Below are 18,184 nucleotides of genomic sequence, written 5' to 3'. Positions count from 1 at the left end.
ATCAATAACAGTCATCTAATTCCCCCCAAACTCCTTCCACTCCTTCCTTCCCTCCCTCTCTTCTTATCATCTCTCTCTCCACTTCCCTATTTATCTCTGCTTCTCCCTCTTTCTCCCATCTGATATCATACTTCCACTGTCGTCAGTATGATCTACGGCCCTGCCAGATGCCCCGTGCCTGTTATTTATGCTGCGGCGCACCAGTTAGTACATCACCCTGGCCTCTGACCCATTACTGCAACCCAAGGGTGGTCTTCTGATTTCAAATGGTTATGCTGACCGAGTCACCTTCTGGGACAAGCACTGCTGCACAGAATCACATCCTCCATTAACTGTGCTATACGAGTAGCACAGCTGTAGGCTTTCATTTTGATATTACAGCTCCTCTTGCCTTGTGGTCCTACTAACAGGAGTTTGATTGAAGACCCTTGAGATTATGGTATTACAGACTACACGGTTTGTGGTTTACTACTTATTTTAATGTAACTGCCTCTAAGATGGAAAAACCTGAGGGCTCGTGGTAAATGTCTGCAGTAATGCGATGCGGCTAATAAGACAGGCTATTCCTCCAGGTGTCACGGGAAAGAAAAACAAGGACAGGATCAAAAATCAGGAAGCGTGACGGTTAATGAAATCGCTGTACAAAAAGAAGCAGTGCAGCGGTTCGCAAATAAATGAATTAATTGATCCTCTCCGCTCCTCAAATTAATCATCGGCAGAGCTTTATTGTGGCATGTTTAGTGTAATTATCGCAGATAGGAATGGCTTTTATGAGTTCTGAGAAAGGCAGTGGAGTGGATGTAGTGGAATGTGGCAGGTTCTGTTAATTAAATCCTCACTGACTGGGCTCCTGTGACAGACTTTACTTATTCTCTCACTCAGAGATAATGAATAATACACAGAGTCTGTGAGTCAATGTCGACAGCTTCAACATTGATTATGTAGCGGTTTGCAGAAGTGCTCAAAAATGAGGTGCCACTATAGTTCACCTGGTTGAGCAGGCGACCCATATGCCGTAAGCCTCGGTTCGAGTCCGATACCATCTGTGCGTCATTCTCCTCCACCCTCTCCTTGCTTTCCTGTCAGTTCTCTACATCATCCCGTCTCATAAACGTTAAAAGGGCAAAAATGTATTTTTTAAAGCGCTTAAAAACATCACACTGCGGCACAACCCGTTAACCACAGCAGATGAAAAACTGCCGTAATTTTAATCGTCAACAGCAGAGAAGAACCAAGACAAACATGACCTTCCGCTGCAAACGCTTTGACAGCTGGTAACAGTTCTGCAGATGCCCAGTTTTCCTGAAGATAGCAGCGTTTTAAAGCCAATTCGATTCACACATTTTCATGGCTAGACCATTCCTTGTAGCTGGTTTAAACACCAGCCTCGACACCATCAGGAAATACCAAGTCAACAATAAGGTAAAAACATAAGTTTACCTCAGGAATCATTAAATAACATGTTAAGCTTATTACTTGCCGTGAACATGCCCTAACACTGAGTGCTACAGCAGGCACACCTATAACTGCGCACGCATGTTCAGTGATCCGTTTCTTGCAAAACAGGTTAAAAATATAGACAGAGATGTAATGGATGCAAAAACCAATGGAGCCTTTGACAGCAGCAAGCAGACCAATAAACTACAACCTTGAAAAACACAGCTTGGAAGCATAGAGGGAAATGGGACTATGCCAAAATGGGACTATTCCTCTTAAACATGGGGGAAACGTGGAGCTTAAAGCCAGCCTATAAGGCTGATAGTGAGTCAAGCCCTTCGCCTCTGCCTTGTGTGGCCCAGTGGATAAGCCAAGAGGGCTCGGTGTGTAAATGTGTGAGGAAAAGGGGTCAGGGTGAAAGGACTCCCATTAGCCAGCTCATTGAGTCTAGGTATTAGACCCCTTGACAAGCAGTCAGCCCATCCATCCATAGCCAGTCAGGGCCTGGGGAGATGTTGACTCATTGGCTTACAGAGCTACACGGTGGGCTTGGCTCTTGGTACACGCAGTGGTAGAGACTCAGGGTGGTGTTAGTAAGTAAAAGGAAAGAAAAACATCAGGTTAGTCTTTAAACATTTTTTTGTAACTTTTTTGTTGGACTGTATTGTTTCATTGTTATTTCGACAGAGAATACAGAAACACACATTAGCACAAAATGCAGTTCTTGCAAAAGAAATAAAAAAGTTACATCATATTTTCTTTAAACTATGTTTCTTTAAAATTATTTTTAAGGTACACTGTACTAAATAAATAAGAAAGCAAAACATTTAGACCCACCGCTGAAAATTGATGTACTTCAACGCAACACTTCCAACAATTGTGGGCTAAAATAGACCATAAAAGTAAATCAATTTTCAAGGTTTTTATATTAGATTGTTACTTGCTTTCCATTCAAGAAGGATTTTCCTTTTTTTCCCCTGGTGTCTGTTTGTTGTCTAATCATTGGTTCGGCATGACTCACAGACAGACAAAGACCGAGACAAGCAGCTTTCACTGTCACCAACATCAAAGCGTTTGGATGACACCATTTATACTAAACCAATCAACAAAATATACAATTATGAAGTAGGAATTGTTATATGAAATATTTGTTTGAAATCGAAGAAATCAAAAGCAATTCTGCTCCAAGGTCGACACAATGTCAATAAACCACATGTAATCATTTGGGCCTATATCTAATTTACAATTTATAGAGCTACGCTTTCTCCCTGACAAGGAGAGGATATTAAATACAGCAGAGATCATGATTAACTTTATAAGAAAACCAACACAGAATGCCAACAAGCCAGGCTGAGATTTTGAACTTTTGCCAAGCATAAAACACTTTTTTTACTAAAGCACAAAGATCAGCATAAAGCAATGAGTAAATTGATTTGATGCAAAATTACGTTATAGGTGGTTGCAGGGCTCAGAGCTCTTGGGTATAAGTACCTATTAACTTGAATTTGACCCTTCAAATATCAATTTGATACGGGGCACATTTGTGAGTGACAGTTTTCATCAACCTGTGTTTATATTCAGAGAGACTCCCTATATTTCTAGATAAATGTTAGTATCACATTTTTGATGTGTGACTTTTTCTCCCTACATTTTTTTTTAAACTGGTTTAGCTTGAGATATGACACTACAATAAAAACTAAAAAATGCTTATACTTACATTCTAGTAATCCAGTAAAGGAAGCAGGCTGAATGTATGCATCGATGTGGGAAATTACCCAATTCACTAAGGCTGTGGTCCCACAAACAAATTTTTTAGTAAAGTCTGTAATTGAATGATAAAGGCCAGCTGCAGCTGTTTGTGGCAGATATTTAATAACAGATGACAATTCACAGATATCCCTGTCTGTTCTTGACAATACCCAGACGTAAACGGATGTTCATGTCTTGTCACATCTCCAATATCTTCTGAAATCCAGGGGAAAATGTCCAGATGAGAAGTGCAATCCGTCCTGACAATCATGAAAGGCCATAACTTCATGTTTAATACAGTGACAGATTACAGCTGTGGTCTCATGGCAGCAGCCAGATGCAACAAAGTTTCAATGTACAAGCTATGACACAAGAAAACAGAGCACTATGGAACCCAGTGTGGCAGCAGTGGAACAAATACTGGGAAATTAATGATGTTTTATGACTTTTGTTTCCAGTCTGGTGTATATACACATATACTATGAGATGGTCCTGTTTTTTTTTGCTTAAAGTCGGTCATTCCGACTTTAAGCCAAGAGAAACAGCGCTTTGATGCCTGCATTTGTTTAGCCGATTTCTTTTTCCTGCTTTCTTGAGCTTAGAAGTTGAGCAAATGTGTTCTTTGGGAGAAACTAGAGATGGCACGATACCACTTTTTCATGTCCGATACCAGAAATTTGGATATCTGCCGATACCGATATAAATCCGATATATCTATTTTTTAAACTGTTTTTGTATAAGTTCAAAGTCAAATTTAAAAAGACAGAACACTAAAACTATTCTCTTATACTTGCATGCAAGAAAAAGACTGCACCCAAAATATTGCTCAGTTCAACAATGCATATCTCTTTATTTAAACTTTAGCACTGTTTAGCTGTCACCACTATCAAAATATCCATCCTGAAAGTGCGCAACATAATGCAGAACTTTAAATGTCGAAGTATTTAAAGTAACATTCATCAAAATAAAAGTGCAACTTTATGCAGAATTTTAAATCTTGAAGTATTTAAAGTAAAATTCAAGTAAATAAAAGTGCAACATTATGCAAATTTCAAAACCCCTTTGGTACTGAAAAAAGGTGCAATTTTAGCAGAGCAAACAACATTCTTGTAATAATGCAGTTGTAACTTTTTTTTTCACTTTAACATGAGAGGTAGGTTCTTCTTCAGAAAGATCAACATTTCAACCTTCTCAGCTGTCAGCCTGCTTCTCCTTTCATCAATGATAATAGAGGCTGTACTGAAGAGTCTCTCACTCTCAATACTTGTGGTAGGTGCACAGAGAAATTTAGCTGCTGTAGAAACCAGAGTGGGAAATCTAAGTTTGTTGACTTGCCAGTACAGCAGTGGATTATCTGAGCGTTGAATGGTTGGCTCACTAAGGTAAGTTTGCACTTCAACGCGTGCACTTGTCGTGGCTAACTGAGGAACAGGATCTTGAGCGTTTTCCTTCAGGATTTCATCAAAAACACTTTCAAGTCTGCTTTGGCTGGAAGATTCCACCCGTGGAGTCTTCTTTGCTGGCTCCAAGACTGCTGATGTCCCCTCTGCTGGCTCTGAGGAGTTTAATGTAGTTCTCAAAAACTCCATCTTCCTCACCTCTGCCATCAAAGCATCTTTAGCTTGTTTTGAGGTTTCTACACTCGTGAAGTACCTGAAATGAAAAAAGTCCAAACTTGAATATTAAACAATCATTAAATTTATCATTAGTATCATTCAGCAGTGTTATTAAACTATCATTCTTCATTCTTGCTATTTATTCCATGCCCATTATAAAGACCTCAACATACTTTGCTGTACTACTCTGAATCAGACAATACATGTTATAATGCGCAATGGTGGTGTCCTGACTGAATGACAAGTCTATCACAACTAATCTAGAATGTCCTCACCATTTTCTGACACACTCTCTCTAATGCACTATCACTTACACACACACACACACACACACACACACACACAAAACAAGTTGATCTGTTAAAATAACATGAGTGAAGCCTTACATACCTGTCTTTATATCTTGGATCCAGCAGTGTTGCAACTGTGTATAGTGGCTCGGATTCCACGTCTCTGAAGCGTCTGTTAACTGCTTCGAGAAGAGTGCCTTTCATTTTCTTTATTCCATCGTCGGCCTCATTTTCTCGGGAGAGCACGCGCTTAAGGACGCAGACAATAGGGATGACATCAGATGCAGATGAGGATGATGCGCTTACCTCCTTTGTTAACTCCTCAAAGGGAGCTAGAGCTGTCAGGACCTTTTCCAGTAACCCCCACTGATGTGCACTAAGTGTGGCAGGCAGATCATACTCTGCAGAATATGCACACAAGGCTCGCTTCTGTTCTGTGAGGGTCTTGATCATATAATATGTGCTATTCCATCTTGTTCGCACATCTTGTATCAGACGTTTGGGTGACATGTTCAGCTCCATTTGAATGTCCTCCAAACGCGAATATGCCTGTGGTGAGTGTTTGAAGTGACCCACTATTTTTCTGCCCACTGTCACAGCATCACATACACCACGTTGTGCAAGCAGTCCCTCATTCACCACAAGTTGCAAAGTGTGCGCGAAGCATCCCAAACTTGCAACACCTAGCCGGCTCATTGCCTTTTTTATATTGCTGGCATTGTCTCGCAAAACAACGTGGACTTTATTCTTCGGAATTTTCCACGCATTTAACATTTCCTCCATAGCTGCAGCGATGGACTCTCCTGTGTGTGAACCACGAAACTCTTTGGCCTGCAACACTGCTTTTTGCATTGTAAAACTCGAGTCTATCCAGTGTACAGTCAGGCTTAGCAGGGACAACGGACAAACGTCCGAGCTCCAGATATCAGTCGTCATGCTTAACGTGGGAATTATTTCCAAACTTTCGGAGATGAACTTGCGCACCTGTTTGTACTTGCCTGGGATAGCTTCCTCCGAGATGAAATGCCGGTTTGGCAGCATGTAGCGAGGCTCTAAATGCTCAATTAAGCGTCGAAAACCATCATTTTCCACAACGGAAAGGGGCTGGTCATCAAGCACAACAAATTCAACTATTTTCTCCGTTATCAGCTTCGCTCTATTGCTTTCCGGAGGGAATTTCTCACGTCTCTGAATATTTTCCAAAAGCGTTTGTTGATATGGTACACTTTTCTGCTTAGCTTTGGAGGCCAGGCTAAATTCCGCGTACTCCTTTGCGTGGTGTTTCTGTAAGTGTTTAATCATGTTTGTGGTGTTAAAATTCCCCACACTGCTACCACCTCGCGAAACACTTGCATCGCATAAGTTGCATTCGGCAGTCTTGCTTTTTTCGTCTTTTAGTTTGAAATAAGTCCACACTGCTGACATGATGGCTCTGAGCTCTCCCACACGATAACCGCTCGATCACGTGACGCATACTGCTCTGACGTGCTAAGGTCATGACCTGGGTTATACCATGTTAGCGAGTTTTTGAGGTGCTTTTGTGATATTCACTGGATCGGATAAAAATTTTAAATTTCTCTCCGATATCCGATCCAGTAATTTACGTCAATATCGGACCGATACCGATACTGAATATCGGATCGGTCCATCTCTAGGAGAAACTGCAAAGCTCACATGTACTGAAACACGCTTTGAAATGAGATAAATTCATCCATCATTAGCCTTTTCTTAACATCTTTCACAATGTCAAAGTTTTTTAGCTGCGCGCTTGAAGTTGTGAAGTAAATTAGAGAAATGTAAATTCGCTCTACAGTCATTAGGCCAGTCTGCAGCTGTGTTTTGGGGGTTTAATACAAATTGATATGCTTTCTATGCTGAAGAAAGTGGTGGGAAGCAGACAAACGCTGTAATTAAGCAGGTAACATTTAAAGACCAGGTGAAATTCACTTAACTGCACAACAAAAACCCCCACACAAAAATGGTGCAAAAACAACAGCGTTTTGGTAGTAATAAATGCCTGACTTGTCTGGTTCTCCATGCTATCCTCTGCCACCTTTCTCTCTCTCTATCCCCTAGGGGCATAGACAAGATCAGTAATGATGGTGCAGACATACCAGACACTGCAGATACAGCTTGCCAAAAGCACAGAGCAATTGATGGACAAGTACGGATGATTAAAGGCTGCCTCAAAGCAAAAATGACTCCATCCAGATGTCTTGCATGTAACATAAAATACTGAGTCCAGCATCAAATAAATTTCATGGAATAGAGCGATTAATCAATGTCGATTTAATTGGTACATCCAATGTATATACAACAAGACTGAAGATAATGACTTTTTTGGGGCGGGATTTTTAGAAATCTGCAATGATTGATCACACAAACAGATGGTAATTCTTAAAGTTTTTGACTTGCACACCTATAAATTCGTGCCAGTTCATCATCTGTATACTTGCACACAGGACAGACAAAGCTGGCTAAGGAAAATGGGAATGTGGTAGTAGATGTGTCGGTTTTCTTAATTTTCTTCCTAAACAACAAGCAGCATAAACATGTTTTAACTCTAAAAATCGACTTGTCCTACTTATAATCTCCAAGTCCTTGGAAGCAAGGGTGCAAGGATGCAGATTGGGTGGCCAGGAGAGTGACTCCACCCCGCCATATTGTGCAAGTCCTTGGGAGAAGCATGCATAGACAGATGCAGTTTGTTTCTGTCAGACTGGATATGATCTATGATGCTGGGCCTCCAGCCAGCAGATGGTAGGAGAAATTAAATCTGTGACACAGACTGTCACAGTGGACCACAAGAATACATCGGACGCATGTGTGTGTGTTGAGTGTGTGTGCATGTATGCATGGGTAGGTGACAATGGGAGACACCTGTAGATCAGTGTGAGTGGGAGCATGTCCCTGGACGGTTTTGTGAGCATGCAGGTCTGTGCTACTGTCTTTTTTCGTCCTATGGTATGCAATATTAAATATGAACTGACTACTGATCCTGTTGAACAAGGCAGGTACAGTGGGGCAAAAAAGTATTTAGTCAGCCACCGATTGTGCATGTTCCCCCACTTAAAATGATGACAGAGGTCAGTAATTTGCACCAGAGGTACACTTCAACTGCGAGAGACAGAATGTGAAAAAAAAATCCATGAATTCACATGGTAGGATTTGTAAAGAATTTATTCGTAAATCAGGGTGGAAAATAAGTATTTGGTCACCTCAAACATGGAAAATCTCTGGCTCTCACAGACCTGTAACGTCTTCTGTAAGACGCTTTTCTGTCCCCCACTCGTTACCTGTATGAATGGCACCTGTTTGAACTCATCATCTGTATAAAAGACACCTGTCCACAGCCTCAAACAGTCAGACTCCAAACTCCGCCATGGCCAAGACCAAAGAGCTTTCGAAGGACACCAGGAAAAGTATTGTAGACCTGCACCAGACTGGGAAGAGTGAATCTACAATAGGCAAGCAGCTTGGTGTGAAAAAATCAACTGTGGGAGCAATCATCAGAAAATGGAAGACATACAAGACCACTGATAATCTCCCACGATCTGGGGCTCCACGCAAGATCTCATCCCGTGGGGTCAAAATGATCATGAGAACGGTGAGCAAAGATCCCAGAACCACACGGGGGGACCTGGTGAATGACCTGCAGAGAGCTGAGACCAAAGTAACAAAGGTCACCATCAGTAATTCACTACAACGGCAGGGAATCAAATCCCGCAGTGCCAGACGTGTTCCGCTGCTGAAGCCAGTGCATGTCCAGGCCCGTCTGAAGTTTGCCAGAGAGCACATGGATGATACAGCAGAGGATTGGGAGAATGTCATGTGGTCAGATGAAGCCAAAGTAGAACTTTTTGGTATAAACTCAACTCGTCGTGTTTGGAGGAAGAAGAATACTGAGTTGCATCCCAAGAACACCATACCTACTGTGAAGCATGGGGGTGGAAACATCATGCTATGGGGCTGTTTTTCTGCCAAGGGGACAGGACGACTGATCCGTGTTAAGGACAGAATGAATGGGGCCATGTATCGTGAGATTTTGAGCCAAAACCTCCTTCCATCAGTGAGAACTTTGAAGATGAAATGAGGCTGGGTCTTCCAACATGACAATGATCCAAACCACACCGCCCGGGCAACAAAGGAGTGGCTCCGTAAGAAGCATTTGAAAGTCCTGGAGTGGCCTAGCCAGTCTCCAGACCTCAACCCCATAGAAAATCTGTGGCGGGAGTTGAAAGTCCGTGTTGCTCGGCGACAGCCCCAAAACATCACTGCTCTCGAGAAGATCTGCATGGAGGAATGGGCCAAAATACCAGCTACTGTGTGTGCAAACCTGGTAAAGACCTATAATAAACGTTTGACCTCTGTTATTGCCAACAAAGGTTATGTTACAAAGTATTGAGTTGTATTTTTGTTATTGACCAAATACTTATTTTCCACCCTGATTTACGAATAAATTCTTTACAAATCCTACCATGTGGATTCATGGATTTTTTTTTCACATTCTGTCTCTCACAGTTGAAGTGTACCTCTGGTGCAAATTACTGACCTCTGTCATCATTTTAAGTGGGGGAACTTGCACAATCGGTGGCTGACTAAATACTTTTTTCCCCCACTGTAGATAACACTTTAAATGGTAGGAGAAACCCACCAGTAATGAAAAAAAAGAGAATCGCAGAGAGTGGAGAAGTAATTTGGGAAATAGCAGTTACACAAAACTGCTTTATTTTGGTCATTGTGGGTGATCTGAATAGCGAAGGAAAGGAAAGTATTAAGTTGTTGGAGGAGCAGGGTTTGGTATTAAAATCATTCCGATATAGCTTCTGTATGTATTTATCTTGCCCGGGAAGAGGTGCAATGAGATTTCTATGCTGTTTATCCAGTCAGGTTTGTTGTCCGCACTTGCCTGGCTCCTGAGATATTTATTACTGGCATTGTGTCGCAGTCATTTTCTGCCTCTGCACAAGAGACTATAATGCATGGCAAGCAAATAAAGCTCTTTCTAACCAGTGAGTCCGTAATTTGTTTACTGCCACCAAATACAGAAGCACTAAATGCAGTCAACGCAGTAAACCTGGGACACTGTACTGAATTATACTTTCTAAACTCTGTGTGCAAAAAACAGATGAGTTTTCAACACCGCTGTATAATTATGGTCTCCTTTCTCCATCTTAAGCTTAGAGAGGCATAAAATTGACTCAAAGGGCAAAACTCTATTAATATTACACAGAACTACATGACTCCAAAGTTTGATGTTTGGCATGTTTTCATCAAGGAAGGAACTACTTTTTTCTTTATCAACTACAGAAACTCCAAGTCCTTGCATATTACTCGCTTGACCTTTCCAAAAATTACATTTTTTCTCGATATTGCATGTTCAGAAATGAGTTACCAGGGAACTTCAAAAAACTTGTGGTTTGAAAGGGACCCTTTCTAATTCACACTCTGACAGTGGAAGATTCTGGTAATGACAGGGCTTTTGATATGGTACCATTTAATAAGGTTCCTCCTTTCCTTTAAGACCTGTCTGCTCTCTCCCAAAGGACAGGAAAATGTTCTCCAGCACAGCACAGAAAAAAAAAAGCAACAGGATCCATCTTCAGTTTCAGCTCATGCGGTCATGGGAAGAACTACAGATATCAGTTTGGCATTTTAGTTTGTTTTAGGGTTTTTATGCTGGAGAGGTTTTGCTTAAACTACCTAATGCCAGGGAAACTCATTGTTAGTGAGTCAAAGCAGAAAGGCATTATTCTCAACTTACTTTGGTTTGATACAGTTTTTGATTAATACAAATAACTACAAACAGTTTTCTTCATGCTTAAAAATGAATTACTGTGTTAATACAGAGAAACTGTCTGCACTTCTATATGCCATAAAAGGAAACAAAAGGCAGCATTAGGATCTATGGACTCTTATTTCACTGTGATAACTGATCTCTAATTAAATGTTACTGTAAAATCTCTGAGCTAAGAATCTTTAGACTGATAATGAGACCACTGCTGTAGGCCTTTCCCAGAACTTGGCAATTTTGCACTTCCCTGGTAGCTATTGGAAACCAATTAAAGTAAAGCACTTTTAAGGCTTTTGCTCAAGGCGATTTGATCAAAATTTGGTGTTGATTTTGGACAAACCTTGTCGACATGCAGTTGCGAAGACTCCATCAACTGGACCACAGAGACAAATTTGTTTTTAATAAATTTTGTCATGACGTGATTCTGACACCGCCTTAGTCCTTTCTTGATCTGAGTCGTTGCATTTTAAATTTCATCTAATGTTAGCGGTGATAAATATGAATTATTGCCTTGACATGGAGAAGTGGCATTTAAGACTGATGTTGTCAGCCGAGATGTCTTTTCCGGACGGCAGTAGTTTATTTCATACATCACAGAGACAAGCACCATTTACCTGGACATTTACTGAGGCAGTTCAATTCAAGGGAGGGGGGGAGGTGGTGCTCAAGGTCAGACCATTGGCATCGTTACCCATGTAATGAGTCATTGTTCTTCTTGGTCATCTACTACCTCACTACAACTTCAATTTGCCACCACACTGTCCACGGCAGTGACGCAGAGCAGGCAGCGAGACAGAAGTGGGTAGGCACAGAAAAACCATTATGAATGCAAACAGATGAAGGAAATATAAATAAATAAGAGTTTGAGAGAAAAGAGGAATGAAAGGCTGAAACAGTATTTCTCAATCACAGCTCTGCTAGCAATGTCTGCATCATCATTTAGCCACATAGGTCGGAGCTGCAGACAGGCAACCAATTCTCTCTCTCCCCCACACACACGTGTACCCATAAAAATGACATTTTAGATGTAAGGCAATTGTTCAAAACACTGCAGTTAAAAAAAGAAGACTTGTAGTAAAAGATCCTCACAAGCTGACTTATGAAAGTCTGGCAGTTTTGTACTTATTATTACGCACCCGTGTGTGTGTTTGTCTCTTGCACACACAAAATGAAGAATGGCTAAGCTGACTTTGGGCCCGTATGTAAGTCTCAGTGGTGTGACCCCTCGAGCAGGGGCGTGAGAACTGCGACGAACAAAGAGCTGGGCTGTTACAGCGTGACAGAATTACAGAGCGACTCGAGACTCATGACTGCAAAAGTGCTAAAGCCCGACTTGGCTAGCGTGAAAACGTGCCTTTGCAACTCCCCGCAGGTGAGTATCCGATTACATAACATCTGTACGTAGGTCTCCAACAACAAGTCAGACATAAAGTGAAATAACTCTCATGAAGTCTTGATTTTTTTTATACAAAGTTGAGTAACTCAACCACAGAGTCACAATAAGTGACTGCCAGTGAGGTCAAGCCTAAATAAAGTGTAAGGCAATGACTTATCAGGCCATTTTTTAAAGAGCCCGAGTCCTTCTGTTACCAGTGCTCCACGTCTTGACCAAGTTTCTTTGCATTTTGCTTGATAGTTTCTGTTAAATCTTGCCCACAAACAGCAAGACTAACAGAAGGTACTGCTCACCTACTTCCACAGTCACATTGTTAAGTTTTTCTACTCAAAAAAAAAAAGAAGAAAATACAAGCAATAAAAAAATAAAAAAATCCTTCAAGGAACTTGTTGAAGTATCATGTGGTGCCACAGGACACTGTTACTACTGACACAAAATAAACACGAACCCCAAAAAACACCCTAAAAATCACAGCAAGTGATCCAGACAATAATGAACTGCTGAACCTAGGTGCACACAGCATGGTGTTCCTCTGCCAACACAGAAAGCAGGTGTAAAGCTGCTCTGGCATGACTGTCATAATCCATATTTTGCACGACTGGCATAACAAAATAAAGAGCCAGTATATGAAATAATCGTAATTAATGCTCGACCTTCCTTTGCTCTGCTAAAACCTATAATCCAGATCGACTTATAGCTATAATGACTTCACCGTTCTCGCTGCGTCTCTGAATGGGGGTGCTCACAGCACTACGGCAGCTTCGTGGGGATGCAAAGTCACATGCACTTGAATTCATGTGGAGAGTGTGAGCTTCCTCGTAGTGGAAAAAAGCAAAAACAGGACTGTTTTGCTTATGAAGACATTCTTTCGACCGTGGTTTCTTTTTCCAGTGAGGACAGACAAACCCGACATGTTTGCAACAGCACATTTACCGAGTAGCTCTGCTGGTTTTGTGCCTTGCTCAACGACACCACAAAGATTTCTGGCTACAGACGCCTTCACTGTTTCTTTCCCCAGACTTTATGATTTGTTCTCGATGTGAAAAGGCTATGTATATTCTGATGTGACACCCACGTTTCAAACCTTCAGGCTACTCCTGGCCCATTAAAAGCGAGGGTCATTAGTCTCCATCTGTTTGGTGCTGCCCCAGTGTTTTCTTGTGCTGCTGATATGAACTTGATATATCACTAGGCTACAAACAATAGTCTAAAAATAGAGTGGAGCTGACGTCATTGCTCTGTAAGGGAATGCGTGTTTGTTCTGAGTGTGTGTTTGACAGTGAATATCTGTGCATGTGTGTTTGTATGAACAGTCAGCTCATCGTAAGGCTTCAGGCGGAGTCGAGTTCTTTATTTAAACACGATGCGTGGTTCTGGTCTTTGACAGGTTTTGTGAGAAAGCGTAGAGAACAACTTTTACGAGATGGCTTGTTCACAAATCAATCATGCTAAACATCAGTGGTGACTAGATGGCATCCAATAAATTGTTTAACTAATAAATACAATAATTCTAACAATGTTACTATTTTGTTTTTTTTATTGAGAATGGACAGAAAAGTTCAAAAACAATATTACATCACTGTTATTTACACTTGAACAGCTGTTCTCGTACGTTTGGTTGCTCAGCTCCAACACAAACAAACCAACTCGTGATAGTCCTGCTGGAGTACACGCTCCAAAATAAAAAAGGTATTTGTGTCTGCGCTGACAAAGACTTCTTTACTTTGGCTGTCTGCCATCTCACCTTGGACAGGTAAGTAGATGGGGCTTGCATCAGTCTGTACACCGACAGGACCTGTTGTTATGAGCCTGTATTGTTTTGCTTTGTGCAACTAAAACAATGAGCCAAAACTGGTCCAACCATGCAGAGAGGTGACAACTCAGGTATTGCTATTTCACTGATATGATGACTATAGCACTGCCAAACACTTTCCCTCAGTTTAATATAACAACATATATTAATGCATGTACACATAAGTATATGTGTCAATTTCAAAAACTGAGGAGTGTATAAAATACATGTTTCATTTCATTGTGAAAAATAGCAGTAATTAGAAAAATACTTGGCAACTGACTGGATCTGAATTACAAAAGAACCTAAAGTGGTGAAGAGGAAAAAGAATATGCAGTTTGAGTCTATAAAAGCTACCAAGCAGTCAGTCTAGTATGAAGTTAGCATGTCATTAGACAATGCTTGCCATCCTTGTAACAAAAAATAGCAGTTGAGAGGAATTTAAAAAAAAAACAACAACAACAACAACAACAACTTGGCAGGTGATCAGACGAAATATCTATATTTTCACAACTGAAACACCTCAGCTGTGACTGTTGGCCATTACATTTTTATAGGACAATGTGTGATTTGGCTTCACGTTCACAGCTTGAAGCCTGGCACAATATATTCCCTCTTGATTATGATATTGCCAGTCTCACGAGTATCAAGTTCCCTCACAAGGTAACACGGTCATAGTTTAAGGTCTGGCCACTACTCCATGGTGAAAATGTGTGCAGTAAATATGTATCAGTACAGCCTAATAGATAAAAGCATCAAATGGCATGAACCACAGATGAAAGAAAGAAGACAGATAGAAGATGCTTTCATGTAAAGTAAGTCTGCTGGTATAAACAGCTGCTCACTGTCGAGTAAGATCATTTTCCGTATTTCACTGAGTGAGGGACTCCAAACTTGCCCCGTACACAAAGACTATGATTAAGCTAATCTCATTCATATGAGTTTTATGTCATATTGCCCGCATAAACCTATTTGTTTATGAAACAGCATTCTTCGTGATATAGTGCAAAAGAGGGGTAAAAAGAAAACCTTTCTTTGTACTGAAGAAAAGCCCCTACGGGAAGATTATGCAAGCCCAACCGATGATATCACCAAATCAGCGTGGACAGAGAAAAAAAAGGAAGGGTGGGTGTAAGGAAGATGGGATTCAAACTGGGGATGGAAAGGCTGATTTTGAATGAGAGGGGATCTGCTTTAATGCCGGTGTAATGGCTATAGACGGCCTTAATCCTCCCTCTGGCTAGCTCTGGAGCTTTTTCGTTTCCTTTAAAGTTTGTAATGAAATCTACTCCTGTGGTGACTAGCTGCCACATGACAAAATTACAATCAATTAAAGAAGAAATTCGCACCTCTAGGCCCATATACTTTGCACATACACATACATTAACTCTATAGGCAAAAAAAGGAAAAGGAGGTCCATGAAGGTCAAACTAGCCTGCGGGCACTGAGGGTGCTTGTACATGTAGAAACCACTCAAACATCCAAACATTATTTATATGCCTATAAAGAATTTTTTCTTGAAGTTATGTGGACTGGCAGAGAATTATTGATTTATAAACGTTTATATAAGCCATACATGTTAGCATCAGGCAGTATTTACAGCTGTTTTTTTAGATGATTGTGGCTTTGTTTTTAAAAAGTACTCAAATCCAAGTGACCAGCTGAAAGATCTCGCGTTATACCCAAAAACTGTATAAAATTGTCAAAATATATAAAAACATAAGCTAAAGATTGCAGCTCACACATTTGCTGAGCCACTAGCTTATTTAAAAAAATGTTTAACCTTGCAAATTAAGATACTGCTGTTCCTCCTTGGCAAGGGCAATACCAGGAATTTCACCAATTTCATATGTATGAATTATTAAAGCAAACACTCCTATTTCCTTATATATTGACATAAAGGATTTGAAAACCACAAGCAGCAGGAAAAAAAAGGACCACAGTGAAAGCAAGTGTGGAGAGAGAAACCAAGTGGAAAAAGCAGGAGACTTATCTTACCTTCAAGCACTGTAAGCTTGGCACTGGTGTTGATCTCGCCGGCGCTGTTAGTGGCCGTGCACTCGTAAATGGCTTCGTCTCTGTGCGTGCGCAGAGGTTGGATCCGCAGTACGGAGCCCGAACCGTCGTCAAATTCAATCACCTGAAAAAAACCCACAGGAAAGTAAAGATGCAGGAACTCCATTTTTAGTGGCCTTGATATTACACTACCTTTATTATGCGATATAAACAACATACATTCCTACATGCAGATTACTTGATTTTTTCTAATGTGGGAGGTGAAGCATTTTTTATTTGTCATTGGTGCTCTTTTACTAGTTTCTATGTATCCCTTCAATCCCCCCTTAATCAAAAGGAAAAATCAGCTGAGGTCACGTCTAAAAACACTGACACAGAACAGAAGAAGTACAAACCAATAGCTCCTCAGGTACCACAGTTATGTAATGTCACAGAGGTAGGAGTGGCCAGAAATGGCGAGGACCCCCAGCTAAAGTATCCCCTCATCTTCAAAGGGGAGCACAAGTGGGAGGGGAAATACATCACATACGTTACAGTGGTGCGTGCCCAGAGATGGTGTAGCCGGGGGACACGGGGGAAAGGATGAGCGTGTGAAAAAACAAACAGAGATGAAACAGACTACATAAATCAAGATGGAGGGAGATTAAAGAGAAAGGAAGATTGTCTAGGTTCCCTTGGAGAACTGAAGAGTCGGTGTGATGCTCAATAACAGGGGCAAGCCATTGTGCGTCCTGTGTGAATGTGTCATTTGTGTGAATGCTGCCAGTCCGCACGCACGTGTGGATGCGTCTGGTCTCAATGAGAGGTTATAAAAGCAGTCTAACGTGCTGTGTTTGCTCCTGCCTGCATTATGTTTGTACATGCAAAGGTGCTCAGAGATGTGAAAGTCACGCATGAGTGCCCACCTCGAAGCGCTGGGAGCTGACTTTCTTGCCTTTCTTCATCCAGGTGATTCTTGGTTTCGGCTCCCCTGTGGCTTGGCACACAAACGATGCAACTCCGCCCGAGATGCCCGTCTGATCCTCAGGGGATTTGACGAAACTTGGCAAGCCTGAGGAAGACGAGGTGAAAGGGATAGAGTAAGGAAAATAAGTTATTGACAGGGAAAGAGGCTGAGACTAAAGGGAGAACTTATCTATCGGTGTCACTTTTCTCCACACAAAGGCAACCCTGAGAAAACCCACACAGGCATTGTTGCTGTGCACACCTGCAGCTCAGTCATGAGAGACACGTCTAGTCTTTGTGTGCTTGTCACTGTATCATGTTCTTACCTTTAACCTGACACATGGTTTAAAACACGACGAAGTTTCTCACTAGAAAAAAATACACTTCTGTTAATTGGGCTGTTTAGCTATCAAATAGTTGGCATATCCCAAAATTGGAGAGTGCCAGCTATGATTTGATACTGTACTGCCGTGGAGAACACCTCCAACTGTGATTTCTCCCATTTGCCTTTAGGGTTCTACAGGGCAACACACTCAGCACCATTGTACATACGACAATGGAGTGTTTCAACAGCCTGTCAAGGCTGACGTGATGCTACAATGTGCATACCTTAGCTCTACGTAACAACTGCAATGCTTTATGCTTTATCTACAGCCTCAGATGTGCATAATCTTGTCTTCGGCACCATGACACAATGTCCCTATTGCAGCTCTGTCAGCTCGTGTTTCATCTCCAGAGTCATTAAAAAGGGAGGTAGGGAACACCTAGACCACAGATGAGCAGACTGCCCCATGGAGACATGCACAAGGGGGTAAATCATTATGCCGTGTACACACAGGAGACGCCAGCTTCCCATTTCTGAGTACACGCTGGGGAGAAATCCAGCAATGGCTTCCACCACTGTTTCTTGTTATAGCATAACATTTGTATTTTTTTTGGAAAAGAAGCATGTGGGGAGGTTCACTATCTGGTTAGCACAACGCTGTAATTTTTTCAGAAAAAGAAGCTCCACCTGCTACAATGCTTCCTGCAGAAGTTCTCTGATGACTCTGCAATAGTCGGCCTCATCACTGATGGGGACGACAAGGAGTACAGAGGACTGACTCAAGACTTTGTGGACTGGTGCCAGCTGAACTACCTCCAGATCAA

The 18,184-nt window shown here is 41.4% G+C and overlaps 2 protein-coding genes across 6 annotated transcripts in view; both read right to left on the bottom strand.

Annotated features, from left to right (window-relative positions):
* LOC146613161 (receptor-type tyrosine-protein phosphatase F) overlaps positions 1-18,184 on the bottom strand; it is a 172,017-nt gene that overhangs the window by 76,910 nt on the left and 76,923 nt on the right. For all 5 annotated transcript variants that reach the window (XM_085377198.1, XM_085377197.1, XM_085377199.1 and 2 more), the window contains exons 3-4: positions 16,996-17,141; positions 16,073-16,214 (exon numbers count right to left, since the gene is read on the bottom strand). In XM_085377198.1, coding sequence (XP_085233324.1) covers positions 16,073-16,214; positions 16,996-17,141 — 288 coding nt within the window. The remainder of the gene's footprint in view (positions 1-16,072; positions 16,215-16,995; positions 17,142-18,184) is intronic.
* On the bottom strand, positions 4,323-5,545 carry LOC146613162 (zinc finger BED domain-containing protein 4-like). The gene is made up of 3 exons (XM_085377551.1): positions 5,399-5,545; positions 5,193-5,341; positions 4,323-4,839 (listed from the first exon to the last, which is right to left on the bottom strand). The coding sequence occupies exons 1-3, from the start codon at positions 5,543-5,545 to the stop codon at positions 4,323-4,325; spliced, it is 813 nt and encodes a 270-aa protein (XP_085233677.1).

The sequence above is a fragment of the Diplotaxodon limnothrissa genome, linkage group LG18 (assembly GCF_057381915.1).
Source record: "Diplotaxodon limnothrissa isolate DT_005_m linkage group LG18, D_limnothrissa_male_GT1.1, whole genome shotgun sequence".
NCBI lineage: Eukaryota > Metazoa > Chordata > Actinopteri > Cichliformes > Cichlidae > Diplotaxodon > Diplotaxodon limnothrissa.
The sequence above is the reverse complement of the archived record's forward strand: the minus strand, read 5'-3'. Positions and strand labels throughout refer to the sequence as shown.